The sequence below is a fragment of the Macaca nemestrina genome, chromosome 19 (genome assembly GCF_043159975.1).
Source record: "Macaca nemestrina isolate mMacNem1 chromosome 19, mMacNem.hap1, whole genome shotgun sequence".
Lineage (NCBI taxonomy): Eukaryota > Metazoa > Chordata > Mammalia > Primates > Cercopithecidae > Macaca > Macaca nemestrina.
Genome location: NC_092143.1, coordinates 55,684,006 through 55,702,091, shown reverse-complemented (window position 1 = coordinate 55,702,091; position 18,086 = coordinate 55,684,006). Strand labels below are relative to the sequence as shown.

At 44.6% G+C, this 18,086-nt stretch overlaps 1 protein-coding gene across 8 annotated transcripts in view; it reads left to right on the top strand.

The window, feature by feature from the left end:
- LOC105499060 (formin homology 2 domain containing 3) overlaps positions 1 to 18,086 on the top strand; it is a 497,377-nt gene that overhangs the window by 53,029 nt on the left and 426,262 nt on the right. For all 8 annotated transcript variants that reach the window (XM_011771498.3, XM_011771497.3, XM_071085772.1 and 5 more), the window contains exon 2: positions 10,101 to 10,207. In XM_011771498.3, the coding sequence (XP_011769800.2) occupies positions 10,101 to 10,207 (107 nt within the window). The remainder of the gene's footprint in view (positions 1 to 10,100; positions 10,208 to 18,086) is intronic.

Below are 18,086 nucleotides of genomic sequence, written 5' to 3'. Positions count from 1 at the left end.
AGATAAGAATAGCAATTAGTGAGCTAGAAAACAAACTTATAGAGGAAAAGCAGTATAATCAATAGTTCTTTAAAAAGACATTAATAAAGAACTTCTCCTAAATCATTAGAGAAAATATTCAGACAGCACAGTTAGCAATATCAGAAATTTAAAAAGGGACTACCACTACTGATTCTCAAGACACATGAAGTAAGCAGTTATCTTTAGGCATGCCAATGCATCTGTGGGATTTCAACCATCTTATTTTTATTAACACTCAGCCCCCTGAATCTATTTCTTTATTCACCACCTTTTTTAGACAAGCATGTTAAAAACAAATCCCAGTTGTGGCCTGGAATGGTGGCTCATGCCTGTAATCCCAGCACTTTGGGAGGGTGAGGAAGGAGGATTGCCTGAGCCCAGGAGTTCAAGACCAGCCTGGGCAACATGGCGAGACCTCATTTTTACTAAAAGTTAAAAAATTAGCCAGGCGTGGTGACGCACACCTGTAGTCCCAGCTACTCGGGGGGCTGAGGCAGGAGGTCACTTGAACCTGGGAGGTCAAGGATGTGGTGAGCTGTGTTCATGCCACTGTACTCCAATATGGGTGATAGAGTGAGACCCTACCTCAAAATAAAAAACAAAACTGAAAAACCAGAAACCAAATCCTCATTGTATCCTATCTCCCTGCCCCCAAACAGCTATTAGTCCAGTGTTTGCCATGTTAGTGCAAATGGTAAATGGTACTGCCAGTTTGCTCAAGCAAGAAACTCAATATTCTGCCTCTCTTATGTTGGACACCACCATATCTGACCAGTCACTCAATCCTCTAACTTTTCCTTTCTCTCTTTCATGCCCTCCTTCCCTATACCATCCCTCTCCCTTTCCTTCTCTCCATTTCCACTGGGTTCACCATTGTCCAAGCCACATTCAAATTGCCCCTGATCCTAGTGGTGGCTTCTCCATTTGTCTTCCCTCTTTCATCCCCACACTGCAAAGCTGGTTCTGCACATATCTGCTCACAGCCATTCCATTTCATGGCTTCTTATTGCCCTAGAATCAAGGCTAGTCTGCTTTGGCCAGAGAGGCTCCCCCTCTGTGGCTGGTGGCCTGCCTCTCTTCGCTGCCTTAACTGCTCACACTCTGTAACAGGACTTTTGCATCCACTGTGCTTCAGTCCCTGCATCCCACATCCCCTCCTGAAGAAAACAAGAACAGAAACAACACAGACAACTAACTCATTGTGCCTCCTCACTTCCTGAACTGCCTTGGGTGATCAGTCCTGTCCACAGCCCCGAGTGCTCCCAAGGACCTGGTCTGTCTTGCTTAGGGCTGTCTCCCCAGGACACGGTGTAGTGTGTGGCATGGAGAAGAACAGGAAGGGACTATTAATTTGAATGAGTTAACAAACCAGTGGTAATAGTAATCCTGAAACATAGTGTTGATACGATTTTCAACTTGAATAAAGTGAAACGGAAAATGGCAAAAGGTGCCTATAGACATAAGTAAAAAATATATTCCAGCTTTTTCAAGGGAAAGTGTAATGTATTTTTGGCTATTTAATGATAGTAAAATATTTTAAAATAATTCAAATATTTACCTATTTACCAGACTATCCCTCCCTCTAAATTTAAGCTCTGAGTGGGAGATACGTGACCTTTGTCTTTCTTGCAGAATTTGACAGAGGCTGTTGCCTTTGGTTGGTGAGCTGGACTCTTTTGTTGACTTAAATAGAAATCTGGGGCTTATTGGGAAACTGCTTAAGTCAGTTTCAAGACATTGCTTCTCTTGCTTGGTGGCCGCAAAGAACGTAACTTATTGAATGTTTCTGAGAAAGTAAAGTCCAACTGCTTTCAAAGTAAATACATTCATGTTATTTCATAACCCATATATGCTGGGTCATCAAAAATATCCTTGTACTTCATCCTAAAACATTTATTAAAGTAACTATGATGTGCTCATTTAGAAAAGGCCAAATGGGCCACTAAGAACTTAAAAGTTTAAAAATGATCTGTTGGGGTTAGCCAACAGGAACTGCTTTCTTCTGATATCATGTGAATTGATTTCATGTAGTCTTTCTCTTAAGAAAATTGACCAAGCGTTACTTGTATTTTTAAAACATGTAAATGTAATTACATTTTTTGTGCGAAATGCATTATACATACAAAGGAATACATGTGAGGAGTATGCATAGTTTGAAGGTTAATGAAATGAATACCACATTCTCACTATAACCTTAGGAAATAGCAGAGGACAACCCCAGAGTGTGTGCCCTGTGTCTTGTCCCTTTGCAATGGTTGTTACGGGTTAAGGGGGAATCACAGTCCGTAAAAGCCAGAATGATTGAACCAAGTTTTGTGTTGGTTTTATTAAGACTTGTGAAAGGGACACGTGGCACTGCTTGTTGGAAAGCTGTCTTTCCTAACATTTTTTGCTTGTCCTTTAAGTCCAGTTTCTTGTCTCTGCTCCATTTAGAAGGAACCACAAAATCCAAGGAAGCCACAAGCTTCATGGCTGCCTAGCAACAAAAGTACCATTTGAGGGGGGAAACAGGCGTAGCTGTATTGCAACTGACCAAATGGAACATGCTGACTGCTTTTGGGCTGCTCTTAAAGCTGTATGTGCCTGAAGTGGGGCAGTCAGGGGACCCATAGTCAACCTGGCCCTGGAGAGAGGTGGGGCCGACAGCAACACTTCATTTATGAGCCATGAGTGGGGCTGGCTTTGTGGGCATGTGACTGATGGAGTCAGAAGCGCCCAGTGCTTAAGGTTGCTATCTTGAAATTCTTCGAAGTTTTATCTTTCCATTTGCATTTTGAAAGTGAAGTTCCATGGGTCCATGGAGCACGCTCTAGGGGTTTGGGGCTTCGTGTGGTCTAGCCTCCTGCTGTCTCCTCTCCTCCCTGGGAGGGTCCTTGGCTGACTGTTCCCTCACTCCCCGGTGCTCCAGGCTCTGTTTGGGTACCCCTTCCTTGCTTTTACCCAGCAAGTGCTGCTGCTGTCCTCTGCCCCAAGCAGGACTTTGGGCTCAGGGAAGGTCAGGGAAGCAGGACTTTGGGCTCAGGTATGTTCTTGCTCTGTGGCATGTCAGGGCTGGGCAGGTAGTGACCAGTCCTGCCTTGAGCCTGCAGTGTCATGGTGCGTTCAGTGGGCAACTTGAAGGGGGCAAACCTCTCACCAACCTGCCATCCAGGTGCAGAGCACATGGAGTGTGAATGTTGTTCTCCCTGTCAGCTGTGGGTTGAGGTGGCAAGCTCATGGAAAGAGGAGGGTGACATAAAGTCAGAACCCTAAAGTTGCTCCTGAGCCTATGAGTCAACTGGAAAGTTCTGGTTTGGGCCAGTTTGGCCAATTTCTCCTGGGCTGTCTCATGTGTCTGTCATATGGGTCATCTGGAGGCTTGACCATCCAGGCTGGCCTCGTGTGACATGTGGCAGTTGGCAGGCTGTGAGCGGGGGTGGCAGGAGCAGCCAGGCCCAAGTCTTTCACCCTCCAGCAGGGAACCCCAACATCTTCAGGTAGAGGCAGAGCTCCAAGAGCAGCAAGAGAGGACAGCCCCAGTGAGCAGGTGCCTTCCAGGTCTCTGCCAGGTCACACGTGACACTGTCCATTGGCCAAAGCAAGACACAGGCCACCCAGATTCCAGGAGTAGAGGAAGAATCTGCCTCTAGAGAGAAGTTGTTGTAAAATCACATTGGGAGGATGTGGATGCAGGGATGGGGGAGCCAATGAAGTCCCAGGAGCACTTGCGCTTTCCATTAGGTTTACTTTTTTCTTTTTAAGATCAGAATGTTTTTCCACTTCTAAACTGTAATCAAAATTAGTTTAAAGAGTAGCTCTAGTATATATATTTATAGAACGGTTCTGTGCAAATCTATTTCAGGATTACACAGAAATTTTATTGCCTGGGCTATGGATCACTGTGGACCTGCTGCCAAAACCTAGATAATCATTAAGCTACCCCAGTAACATGCTAGTTCACTGGACTAAGAAAAAGAAAGAATACATAAATCGAGACGTGACATCAGCCTTCTTTGAGATGTTTGGGTTGTTTTTTTTTTTCAGGATGGTGAGTCTGCCCTTTCTGTTCTTTCTTTAGATGACAGTCTCACTCTGTTGGAGTACAGTGGCGCAATCTTGGCTCACTGCAACCTCCGCCTCCCCGGTTCTAACGATTCTCCTGCCTGAACCTCCTGAGTAGCTGGGATTACAGGTGTGGCACCATCATACCGGCTAATTTTTGTTTGTTTGTTTGTTTTGGTGGAGATGGTGTTTCATCATTTTAGCCAGGCTGGTCTCAAACTCCTGACCTCAAGTGATCTGCCTGCCTTGGCCTCCCGAAGTGCTGGGATTACAGGCATGAGGCACCATGCCTGACTTGCCCTTCCTTTTTGACTGTACTATCTCTGCAGGAACAGTTAAAAGAACCCCAGAGTGACTTTGCATAGTGTCTCTACAAGGAGTGGAAGGCTCTTTCTATGTCTCCAGGGAATGAGTTGCTGCTTTATCGGTGTGTTTTAACCCAGGCAGAGTGGCACAAAATCCTGGATATTTAGACGGACACTTACTGTGGATCTAAGACCGGCTGCTTGCTGAGCACCCTGCCTCCCACCAGAATCCTGGCCACAGGTTTACAGCCCTAACTGTGTGAGCCTGCAACCCAATCTGAAGTCCTCCTGTTGCACCACTGTCACTGCCCCTAAATTTCCTTAATCACCGAACTTTTATAATAGCCCTGTAATGTTATCGTCCCCCATGGCTCCTGGCTTTGTCTTATGTCCTGAAGTGCCCGGCAATGTCCTGGCCACCAAACCTAGAGCCAAGAAAGGACTGCAGGGGACATGCTGCCAGGGGATCAGGGTTGACATGAAAATTGTCAGAGTCAGGAAATTCCAGGTCCCTTAAGTCATTTGGGAAGCTATTTGACAGGAAAGGCCAAGGAATGGGATCAGGTTGCCTCTGTGTAAGTAAGAATTGAGATTCCCCGGCGGGGACTGGTCTGGCAGGGACGTGTCTGAGTTTTCCACTCTGTAGGGAAAGTTTCGATATATCTGTCTAAGTCTGTATAATAACTGGATTGGAATTAATCAACACTCACTGTCTATTCATATTATTTTTAATTCTTTGGAATGTTTGTAACTGTTACTTCATTATCACTGACAAAATTGAGGAATTCATTTAGTGTACCATTAATTTGCTTATTAAAATAATTGCTAAACATGACCCCATCCCCACAAATTCAGGGACTTTTGCTGTTTTCAATGTGTCGGTCCAGCCAAGAAGCATTGTATTCTTCCTCCTTGGCTCATGTGATGGTTTAAATATTAATCTCCTGTGTCTCGGGTGTAATGATGGGTGGGGTTTGTGTGGTGGAGTGGCTCGGGTGGTGTGTGTTGACTTGTTTGCTGTCTTCACAGCCCCTGTGTTGTTAGGATCCCCTTTGCACACGCATGTCTTGTCTCCCAAAGGGCAGCCCCTCTTCCTATAACCCCGCTGTGAGGACTCCACACGAAGTTCCTGAGAGATCAAGAGATGCAAATTATTTTCTTTTTCAGTTGAGGGACTCAGTAGCACAAAAGGGATGGGCCTGCCCACCCATTCATTAGGGATCGGGGTTGTGATATCTGGCGTAGGAGGTAATGGCAGCCTCTATCCTGAACGGGGGACTCGGGCAGTTCCATGGAGGATGCTTAGGTCTCTGCTAACGATAGCAGAAGGCATATAACTGAGGATGAACGTCCACCCATTTTGACAGTTGATTTAGTTGGTGTTTTATTCTCTTCTGTGCTTGATTTGTGTGTTATACTTAAACGATCTTTCTGAGGGAAGGAAGTGATTATGTGTTCCTTGGTGCCCTGCCTGTGCCTGACATATAATTTTGTTAAAATTGAACTGTGGAAATAGTAGTAGTTATGCTGCCCAGAATGTGAGAAGAGGAATGGTGAGAACAGGCCATTTTGCTAAGGTTTGGGGATTCTGCTGTCAGAGGCTGGGGAGATTATGGGGCTTCCTGGTACAATCTGGGGTGGGTGCGAAGCACCTTGAGGCAGATACCTGGCAGGCCAGGGTGAGTGTCCAGAAAGGTGAGATATTTGTCTTGGGCTACTGGGAATAAAATCTGAAGATGTGAGATGGAAATGATATGCAAAAGAGCCCAGATGGGGCTACATCTGCCAGCCACTAGTACATCCCCACCTCCTCCCAGTCTAAGGAGAAGAGCTTAGGGCTTAGGCAGGGCTGGTGGAGACTGATAAGCCTGGGTAAGGGTCTCTGTCTTTTCATCTCTGCTATCTCTGCTTTAGGTACCTCAGCTGAATGGCCAAGAGCAGTATGTGCTGGTGCTGGCCTGGGTGACCTGCAAGATTGATTGTCAAATTCTCAGGAATTTTGTGAGCCACTTGTCAAACATAGCTTTTGCTAAAAATTAAATTGGCTAGGCACAGCAGTTCACATCTTTAATCTTTTTTTTTTTGAGACAGAGTCTCGCTCTGTCGCCCAGGCTGGAGTGCAGTGGCGTGATCTCAGCTCACTGCTAGCTCCGCCTCCGGGTTCATGCCATTCTCCTGCCTCAGCCTCCTGAGTAGCTGGGACTACAGGCGCCCGCCACCACGCCTGGCTAATTTTTTTGTATTTTTAGTAGAGACAGGGTTTCACTGTGTTAGCCGGGATGGTCTTGATCTCCTGTCCTTGTGATCCACCCACCTGGGCCTCCCAAAGTGCTGGGATTATGGGCATGAGCCACCGCACCCCGCCACATCTTTAATCTTAACACTTTAGGAGGCCGGGGTGGGAGGATTGCTTGATGCCAGGAGTTCAAGACCAGCCTGAGCAACAGTGAGATCCCCCCTACAAAAAACCAATGATAATAATAAATAAAAATAAAAGAAATTTTAAATAAGAATTATAGAAACTCACAATTGAGCACATTATATTAAAAACAAAGGTTATAGACATTCCAAGTGTTTCACTGTCTAATTATTTTACTCCATTCTGCTACCTCTGCTCTCCTGGTTATTTAGATCTTACAGATCTGTGTGGTAGAAATTCTGTATACTGGTGAACTTCTGCACACCTCTTTCTAACCCCATACTCGGCGACTGTGCATTGGTAGCTTGAAACAGGCTCTGGTGGGAGTATTTATGCCACATTCATGCATATGCTTGGCTTCTCTCCAGACAGCACTTCTTCTTGCTCTTGGTTCTCTCCCTCTGGCTGAGTGTGGACCACAGGCTCAGAATGACTCAGACCTCCTTGAGGAGAAGCAGAAACTCTTTATCTCAATGCTTCTCTCTTTAAGCTCATATGTTTCCACAGGTTGAGGAAAAGGACATTGTGATGGCTTAAGAGCTTTCGTCATTCCATCTTTCAGTCTGTTGATTATATGTGGGATTAAAAATAAGCAATGTGTTGATACCATCAGCTGAACACACTAAATCAGCTTTCTTAGTTAATAACAGCAGTAGAAATTAAAGCAAGAATGAGTTGCCAGTGATTACAGCTAGACACATGGTTCACTGTACGTGTCAACAGGTCCAATTTCCACTGGAATTTTCCACCTGGAATGATAAAGTCTGATTTCAGTCCACTGGTGATCGTTGGCTCAGGAGACACCTTCTGCAGGAAACTCTTCCTGCCTGCTGCTTCCACAGAGTAGGGGAGGCAGCTCCTGCGTGTTTCCCCAAAACCCTGGGCACACCTTTGACACTACAGTACAGAGGTTGGCCAGTTTGTATTAAATGCCTTCTCAAATCGGATGACCCATCTGTAAGATGCTGCTCAAGAACGCTGAAATTCACCAGCAAGCCTTTAGTAATTATGAGATACAGTCTGCTATTAGAGAAATAAAACAAGTGAATCAAATAGGATTAACCCCTTCAAATGACTTAACTAGGTATTTCTCACAAGTAATAAAGAAGAAATTCCTTTCATTCTGTTGCGGATAACCAGAAACAAGGAACTGCGGGGTTTCTAACAATAATTAACAGCCTGTTATAGATGCTCCTTCTAAACAAGATGACAGTTTGCATTTCTCTTGTTGAGGATAATACCAAACTTTCCTATTAAAACCAAAAACTAATCCCTTATTTGAAATCTCACTTATAGCAGATTATCAAGCATTTATCTAGATGATTTAAAGTAACCACATATTTGTGTCCACTTTTCTCCAAGCTGTCATTTTGGAATAATAGCCTAACTCAGCAAGAAGATGAATTGAGTCACTCTTATAGCTCAATAAATCAAGCATGAGGGTATGAGTTTAGATTTCCTTGTAATTAATCTCAATCTTCTTTGGTAAAATTATTTTCCTCTATTTTTAAGAGTAATCATTCTATATGTAATATAACGCTAACTGCTACCTGTAGCAACCACAAAACCTTAATGAGTTAGCACAGCAAAGCACGTTTCTTGATCCTGTCACAGTCCAGGATGGGTCAGTGGATCTGGGCAGCAAAGTGCTCTCTTCCATGCAGTGACTCAGGAACCCAAACTCCTTGCATTTGGGGCTCTGTTGTTTTCTAGGTTTCAAAGTCTCCTCTGGCTCCTCTGCATCTGGCCATAGGCAAGAAAAGAAAAGTGGACAGTTGTGCAGAGGTGTTATGGCCAAGCTTGTTGGGGGCCTTCTTTTCACTTTCACCCACATTCTGTTCATCAATACTCAGTTATGCAGCCAGAGCCCAACTCTAAGGCAAGGCTGTGTGCCTGGGGAGAAAAGGGAATGGCGTTGGTAAACACATTTGCTCGGTCAATTTTGCACCATGACAAAATTTTCAAGTTCTTTGTGGTCTTGGGCTATAGAGAGGATGCAGAGTGTAGTGGTTGAGACTGTGTCCTCAAATCAAACTGCTGGTATCCAAATTCCATCTTCACCATTTACTAGATAGTGAATTGGGCAAGTAACGTAGCCTCTCTCTGTGCCTCAGGGTCCTCCTCTGTAAAATGAGGAAAATAGTAGAACGTATAGAGTTTGTGAGAGGATCAACTTTCCATGTACAAATGTTTAGAACAGTGCCCAGAATATAATGAACAACATATAAATGTTTGTAAAACAAAATGTTTGGCTGGGTGTGGTGGCTCACGCCTGTAATCCCAGCACTTTGGGAGGCCAAGGTGGGTGGATCACCTGATGTCAAGACCAGGCTGGTCAACATGGCAAAAGCCCGTCTCTACTAAAAATACAAAAAATTAGGGGGGCATGGTGGTGGGTGCCTGTCATCCCAGCTACTTGGGAGACTGAGGCAGAAGAATTGCTTGAACTAGGGAGGCAGAGGTTGCAGTGAGCCGAGATCATGCCATTGCACTCCAGCCTGGGTGACAGAGTGAGACTCTGTCGCCAAAAAACAAAAAATAAAAATTTTAAAAAATGAGATCTGTGCATGTGCCTATAATCCCAGCTACTTGGGAGGCTGAGGCAGGAGAATCACTTGAACCCGGGAGGTGGAGGTTGCAGTGAGCTGAGATCGAGCCACTGCACTCCAGCCTGGGTGACAGAGCGAGACTCCCTCTCAAAAAAAAAAAAAAAAAAAAAATTAAAAAAATGAGATTAGTAACAAAGAGACTTAATTTCCTGTGTGCTATGTTGTAATTTGGGTATATTGCCATTCAGTTGGAGGATGTTTTAGTTCAATTGTAAAAATACTTTATTGAGCAACATTATTTGTAATGTGCAGAGTACGACCATAGAATCTGAATAAGCAGACTCGTCACTGAATCAAAGGAAACAGCACATTTTCCCCACCAAATTTGCCTTTTAAGTTCTGTGACTCAATCCATGGTCACATCAGCGTTGTGATCTCAGTTTCCTCTCTTGAAATGCCAGGTCTCATCTGGGCCCCTGAGAGTGGAAAAAGGTGCTGGCCCAGGACCAAAAGGGCTTCTTCAGTGGCCTAGGGCCCAGGGGATACTGTCGATGTCACTCTGTTAAGAGATGCCTCATCTATCCACTCGGTACTCAGATCATTCCCAATCTATTTGCACTAACATATTAGCTTTTCAAGTTATGATCCACATTTCAGAATATTGCTTGATTTTACAAAACACATGAGGGCAATATGATGTGATTTCTCCGTATGTAGTCCCCATCTGAGGAGCAGGTTGGGTATAACAGGCTCTTTCTCTTGCAGCTGGATGACTGTACTCTGCAGCTGTCTCACAATGGCGCCTACCTGGATTTGGAGGCCACCCTGGCAGAGCAGCGGGATGAGTTGGAAGGCTTCCAGGATGACGCTGGGTAAGAGCAACTGTTGACCCTGCTGACTGGTCCTCACCTACCAGGAAATGGGGGTACATTGAGGCCTTAAAATATTTAGGAGGAACTACCATGGCTTTGACCTTCTCTTAATTCTCAATCACACACGAGGGAGATGCAAGTGACTCATCAGTGGTGACTGCAGACCCGTTTCCATTTTGAGTAACTTTTCTTGATGGGTGCTTGGGAGTAGCCTTTCCTAGGAACATTTGTGGTAATCAAGCACATGGTATTTATATTCTAAGTTATTTTAAAATCATATATCACAATTAAATAGATATTTTCCAGCCAGCGGTGGTGGCTCACACCTGTAGTCCCAGCTACTCGGGAGGCTGAGGTGGGAGGATCGCTTGAGCCTGGGAGGCTGAGGCTGCAGTGAGTCATAATTGTGCCACTGCACTCCAGCTTGGATAAAAGGGCAAGACCTTATCTCTAAAAATGAATAAATAAATAGATATTTTCCAGATTTTAGTGGATTCACAACTATTTTAGATATTGTACTCAATGATAATTTACTGGATATTTTCTTAGCAGATGCTCTAGAAGATAGTTTTATATGGTGTCGTCTTTTAAACTCATTACTGTGGAAAAAATAATTAATTATGTTAATGTCAACTTACTTTTTGCCCATACCTAGAATTGCTTAATACTTTTGCTGAATAAAGAAATACTCTGAGTCCAAATAAAGCAATATGCTCATAAAAACATCAGAGATGTGCACAGAAAGTGAAACCTCTCTAGGCATATACCCATATAAGTAGCCATTCTTAGATTACTAAAATAGCCTCTGATAGGACCCCACCTTTCTCCTTCTTATTTTTATTTATTTATTTATTTTTTGAGACAGGGTCTCACTCCAGCTGCCCAGGTTGGAGTGCAGTGGCATGATCTCAGCTCACTGCAGCCTCTTAAGTAGCTGGGACTGCAGACACGTGCCACTGTGCCCAGCTAATTATATATATATGTGTATGTGTGTGTGTGTGTGTGTATGTGTATGTTATTTTTGAGATGAAATCTCATTGTGTCACCCAGGCTGGAGTGCAGTGGTGTGATCTCGGCTTACTGCAACCTCTACCTCCCAGGTTCCAGTGATTCTCCTGCCTCAGCCTCCCGAGTAGCTGGGACTACAGGCACGCGCCACCACACCTGGCTAATTTTTGTATGTTTTGGTAGAGATGGGGTTTTGTCATGTTGCCCAGGCTGGTCTCGAACTCCTGAACTCAAGCAATTCACCCTCAGCCTCCCTAAGTGCTGAGATTACAGGTGTGAGTCACCATGCCCAGCCTACTTCTTGTCCATCTCGAACCAAGTATATCTCTGATTTCATCACCCTCCTCTTCAGGAAACTTAAGAGGTTCCCTGATACTTTCCAAATAATGCTCAGCTATCTTAATCTGTTGTCCAGGAGCCCCCAAAAGTTGTTTGAAACCATTTTGCCTGAGTTAAAAATATGGTCCACTGGATACTATCTGGGAGTTCTCATTTTTCACAAATAGCTCAATTAATGGAGAAAAATTGGAACCTTCTTAGTTTCATGTAGCTATTTGACTTTAGTATGTACTGATGGCTTCGTGGGTTTCCCCTGTTTTAACACCCTTCACAATTTATGATCATTGATTATGCTGCTAGTTGCCCCTCTTCTCTGCTGCTAACACTCCACTAGGCCAGAACCATGCCTGTCTGAATGTCCAGTACTTGGCATTTTCTCAGCATGTTTCAGGCACTTAGCAAATACTGGTGGCCAGGTGAATGGCCCATTGCCAGAATGGATTCCTGAATAGCATGGCCACATGCACCAAAAAGACCGAGGTCCTTGTTAGGATTCAGCAAGGTGCTCTGAGGATGCCCTTCTTGTCTCCAGAGTGGTAGTAGTAAGGGGCACACCAATAGTATGTGAGAAAGGATCCTGGAAACCACTATAGGCTGGGCATATGAGAGGGGTATCTTAAGGCACACCAGATTCTACTTACTGCTATATTTAAAATTAACACTATTAGGCTGATAGACTTGGGGAAGTTCCATTGCAATAGTTTTTATCAAGTATTTGGCAGTGACATCCTTTCATATAGGTTGTCAGAATGCAGGCTAGATGATAGTCTAATTGAATGACTTCATGGCTCATTGATCAAACAGACCCCAGGAATATTATGAATAGATCATTGTCAGCTTGAAAAATGTCTCTAGTGGTGTTATGCTTGATGACCTTGTCCTCATTTTTGTTTTCTTCTTTTTTATCAAAACTTGAATGATTTGGAGATGGCAGCTGAGAAAAAAAGTGCTAATGTATTGATAAAAGCAATAAGAATAAAGGGTGTGGGAGAAGAATAATATTTTTGGATCAGCTACTATGCCAGATACTATATTAGGCTCCCTATTCACAGGCTCTTTAATAATTAATTATCATACTAGTCAAGTAATTGGATTTTATTGTCTCAGTTTTTCATCTGAGACAACCAAGGGTCAGGAGTTAAATTACATGTCCGGGGTGGCAAAGCCAAGTTTGAACACAGGTATGACCAATTCCCAAGACTATGCTCTTCTGCCATCCCAGGGGCTTCTGGGCAAAGGTCCTTTAGGTTCTATGCAGCATGTACATTTGCGCCTTTGGTGGCATGAGATTGGTTCCTGCAAGAACAATTGGTCCTGGTCTAAAACACTGTCTCCAGTTGAAACAGCTTTGCTGCCGTCATCCATCACTGACGCTACAGTTTGCCTGGGCAACACCTGTCTCCAGATGCTGGCAGTTCCTCCACAGCTGTTCCTAAAGAGCCAGGGCATCCTGCTGTAAGCTCCCCAGAGTAGATCCTGGTGGTTGTATTCTCACTTTGTTCCCTCTGAATCATCACTTGGCCATGAGTCCATTGAATAGGTAGAGGTTGAATCCCATTTCTGTACTCTAGTAGCTAGGGTTGCTGGGAAAATGTGTTATGGCAAGATGAGAAGGTGGGACTCAAGACTTGGGAAACTGCAAACAGAGGAAGGTAGCCCAAAAGATATTGGATAGTTACACATGTAAAATTTGTTTAGAAAAATTTAAATTTTTAATTATTTTTGATAGGGTCTTTCTTTGTCACCCAGGCTGGAGTGCAGTGGTGCAATCACAGCTCATTGCAGCCTCCATCTGCCAGGCTCAAACGATTCTCCTGCTCTGGCTTATTTTTGTATTTTTTTGTAGAGACGGGGTCTCCCTATGTTGCCCAGGCTGGTCTGGAGCTCCTGGACTCAAAACAATCCTCCTGTCTTAGCCTCTCAAAGAGTTGGAATTATAGGCATGCGTAGCTACGCGTTTGGCAAGTGTGCCCCCAGATCGCCCCAGAGAGAGGTTTTGTATCTTTGAAATAGACCTTTTAGGTCCTCTCCTAGATATGTGGCATTTGACAAAGTCTGTGTGTCTCCCATGAGTGGGAGTTAAAATATAATTGCTTCCCAGTTAAGATTTGCCCTTTGGAGGTATGAAAATGGCAAATACCATTTTTTTCTCTTGATTTATTTGTGTCAGTTATAGCAAAATGTCTGCTAATATTGTGGCCATCTACTGAAGATGTATGAGTGTGTGTGAAAATTGTGATTTTTTTCATATCATGTGTTCTGAGTTTCCTTGCTGGAGGATTTTGCTTCTTTGTTCTTGTCCATTACCCTGCACTTCTATGCCAAGATTAACTTGTTTAGAATTATCACTCAGGCTCTAGCTAGTCAGAGAATAGGCGAAAGACCTTCAAAAGTGGAAGGACAAAGCAATTATTATGCTAACAAAATAGAACCAGGTCTGTTCACTGTTCATCGCCTTCTGAGGCCAGGGAAATTAGCAAGCATGACATGGTGCAGCAGACACAGAAGCCTGCAGTCTCCAGGTTATTTTTCCTGACATTGTCATTGTGTGGCCTTGGGCAAGCCACTTTACCTCTGACAGGAGTTTATAAAATGAGGACACTTATAACATTTATTTACAGAATAAGGAAAATATGGCCCAATCCCATTTCCCTTTCTGTATGAAGAGGGGTCCTGATGGGGTCTCTGGCACCTGAGGAGAGCAGTGTAGCTTAATGGTTAGGGACACAGGCTTTACGGTTCGTCTCATGGCTGTTTGACCTTGGGGATGTAACTTCACCTCTCTGAACCTCAGTTTCCTTATAATTCGGGGCAATATTATCAATACTGCCTCTTTGGGTTGTTTTGAAGTAAAATATGATAATGTATCTAAAACATGAACTATTTCTTGATACATAATACACACTCAAAACTGTTAGCCTCTGTTATAATCACAGTCCAGTTCTGGGAAGATGACACATTGAAATGGGAACCACTGGAATTTAGACCCAGTGGATTCTATGCAGGTCAGGTGCCCTGAGATCTCCACTTTTAGTTAAGAGACCTCGATGGAGGTTTGCCCACAGGGCTGAGCTGGGCCGGAACCTCCACTCTTTTGCCTGTTGCGACCCTCCGTGTCTCTGAAAGGAAACCAGTGCCAGCCCGGGTCCACAGGGCACTGTCATGGAGAAGGTGGGCTTTTAGGCAAGCCCTGGAGGAGATAGTGGCTTTGGGTATTTGGAAGGTGCAGCAGGTGGGAGTGTGACTTGACCCAAGAGTGGACCTGAGAACCACAATGTTTCAGGGACATCATGAGGACCAGTGTGGTGGCTGGACATGGCATACACATTCACAGGTGCTCCTAACTTCGGGTAACTTGGGGCGCTCACCTTTTCCTCAGCATGACTCCCTTCAGGTCTGTGCCACGGGGTTGGCTGTGAAGATGGCTGGTGCTTACTGGCTGTGTCATGCTGTTCACTTTCTCTCATTTGCCAAGGGGGCTGGTAGTCCTCCCACCCTGGGCCCACGTGTCTATGTGAGGTTGGTGGCTTAGAAATCATGGCTGGATGTGCGTCTGGGAAAGGGTAAGAAGGGCTGTGCAGAGGCCCATCTGCAGGGGTACATGGGTCCCATCAGCTTTGTGACCAACCTGTTTAGGGGAACCCAGGGATTTGGGACTGGCTCTGCTTTTATTCTTGGACACCTGACTTCTCAGCCTGCAGATCATGGGCCCTGAGGCTCATGAACCTCTGAGGTTTCTGTACAATTTGTGGGTTTGTGGGATTTTGGTGGGGAGGTATTTCAAAGTCTTCATCAGATTCTCAAAGAGGTCTTTGCGTCTCAAAATATCAGATTTGAAGGAATAAAAAGCAGTTTCTTCTTCTTATGGTATAATACAAAAGTTAACCTCACCCATTCACACATTTGTCCAAGTTTCCTCTGCATTTTAGATGGGGGGAATGGGAAATCATGGAATAGACTTTGAACATAAGTCTAAAAATCTACTGAACCTAAAAAACCAAACCGAAACAAGCAACCAACAAAACCCCCATGTTAAGAGAGAGATTCTGGTGAGGGTGTGGAAGGGAAGAAAGGTAGACATTCGCTGATTTTTTTTTCCCTCTTAGGGTAGTTATCCTGAGCAGAGGGTGCAGGTGTGTTGGCTGAAGCCTTTTGGCTAATCAGTGACAGGTTTGAAGGAGCTCCTGTCTTCATAGTGCTATGCAAGGCTCAAAGTGCAGGCCATCAAGTTCTGCCCCTGCTCTCAGTGGGGGAGAAAACTGGCCCTTTAAAACCAAAGGAGCCATTAGGGGTGAGTTCAGCTGGGTTGCGTGGGTAGCCCAGAGGCTCTGCATACCAGCTCCAGGTGCCAGAACTGCTGATCTCTAGGTTGTGGCTTCAGAAGGTTTGGAGTGAGGTTCAGAATCTTGCCTTTTTTAAAAAAGCTGTCCAGGCCAGGCACGGTGGCTCATGCCTGTAATCCCAGCACTTTGGGAGGCCAAGGTGGGTGGATCACTTGAGGTTAGGAGTTCGAGACCAGCCTGGCCAACATGGGGAAACCCCGTCTCTACTAAAAATACAAAAAATTAGCAGGGCGTGGTGGCACGCACCTGTAGTCCCAGCAGGACTGAGGCAGGAGAATTGCTTGAACCTGGGAGGCGGAGGTTGCAGTGAGCCTAGATCACGCAACTGTACTCCAGCCTGGGTGACAGAGCAAGACTCCGTCTCAATAAAAAAAAAGAAAAAGAAAAAGAAAAGGTGTCCAGATTGTTGGATATTTGTTTGGGAACTTGCAGCATAGGCTGTCAGTCTTAGGGAATATTCCCACCCCCTGAAGAACTTTAGAACCTTCCCTGCCACGCCCAGCCTCAGGCTCATGAAAGCAGAACTCAGGGGTGGGCCCAGGCAGAGGTGATTTTCAAATCTCCCAGGTGATTTCAGTGTGCAGTCAAAGTTGAGAACCACTGCGTGAGGAAGACGGCATTCCTGAAAAGGCTGCAGTAAGTCAGGCAAGAATGAAGTAACTCCCATGCTGAATGGACACTGAAATCAAAGGTTCTAAATGCCTTGAAATGCCAGGATGTATGAGGGCAAAGATGGTATCAGGTAGGTGTGTGGGTTGGAGTCAGAAGAAAAATGACCTGCAAAGAGAGCCCCCCACAGAACTCCTTAAGTAATAAGGGGGCTATGGGTGGGGGTGAGTGGGAAGAACTTGGAGTGGGAGGCCTTGGTCAGATGTAACCCCCTTTGGGGACAAGCAGGGAGTGGCCTAATTAACCTAAACCTGGTAGCCAAGGGAGGTGAGTGAATTGGGGCTTCACCCAGGGTTGGGGAGGGAGGGGGCTGGGAATCTGGAGCCATGGTGCCAGCTCGTGTAGAGCGGGACAGGAGAGTGGAATGGACGTGTGTCATTAGGGGAATTGTTCACAGAATGGTGGACTAGTTAGGGAAATAGATGATAGAGTGGAGGCAATTTTGAAAAGGGGAAGGGGGTTTATACCTGTTAGTCTGAGGTTATGGCAAGCCACACACAAGGTGTGGGATGGCTAGTGAGAAATGTTGGCTGGGGACCCAGGTGAGAAGGCTGGAGTACTGGAGAGGCTGGGGGTGCTTCCTTGGAGGGAGCTACAGAGTCTGGAGGTCTTGTCCCGGAGGGCCAGCCATAGGATGCAGGTGAGGAGAGGACCAGGCCCTGGCTGTAGGGACTAGAAAGTTAGTAGTCACCCAGGTGTCAGTACCTAGATGATCCATTGAAACCATAACCCAGGTGTTGTACATCAGTAAGAGACTCAGGTTTAGCCACATGTGACAAAGAACCCAGATAACAGTGGCTTAAAATTTTTGACTATATTTTTTATCATGAAAAAAAAGTGGATATTAAGACAATGAAAAGACAAGCACAGACTGGGAGAAAATATTTGCAAAATGTATCTGATGGAGTACATGTATCCAAAATATACAAAGCACTCTTAAAACTTAATAAGAAAACAACCTGATTAAAAAATGGGCAAAAGATCTGAACAGATATGTCACTAAAGAAGACATTCAGATGGTAAATAAGCATATAGAAAGATCCAACATGACATGTCAATATAATGTAAAATGTAAATTAAAAAAATGAGATATCACTATACCCCTTAGAATGGCTAAACTAAAGAAAACACTGATACCACCAAATGCTGGCAAAGATGTGGAGCAACAGGAACTCTCATTCATTGCTGGTGGGAATGCAAAATGACACAGCCACTTTGGAAGACAGTCTGGTAGTTTCTTACAAAGCTAAACATAGGCTTACCATACAATTTGGCAATCATGCTTCTGGGTATTTACCCAAATTAGTTGAAAACTTATGTCCATGCAAAAGCCTGCACACATTTTTGCAGCAGCTTTATTCATAATTGCCAAAATTTGGAAACAAGATGTCCTTCTGTAGTTGAATGGGTAAACACACCATAGTATTTGTCCATTCCATGAAGTAGTTTTTATTTAGCAATAAAAAGAAATGAGCAATCAAGCTAGAAAAGACATGGGGGAACCTTAAATGCACATTGTG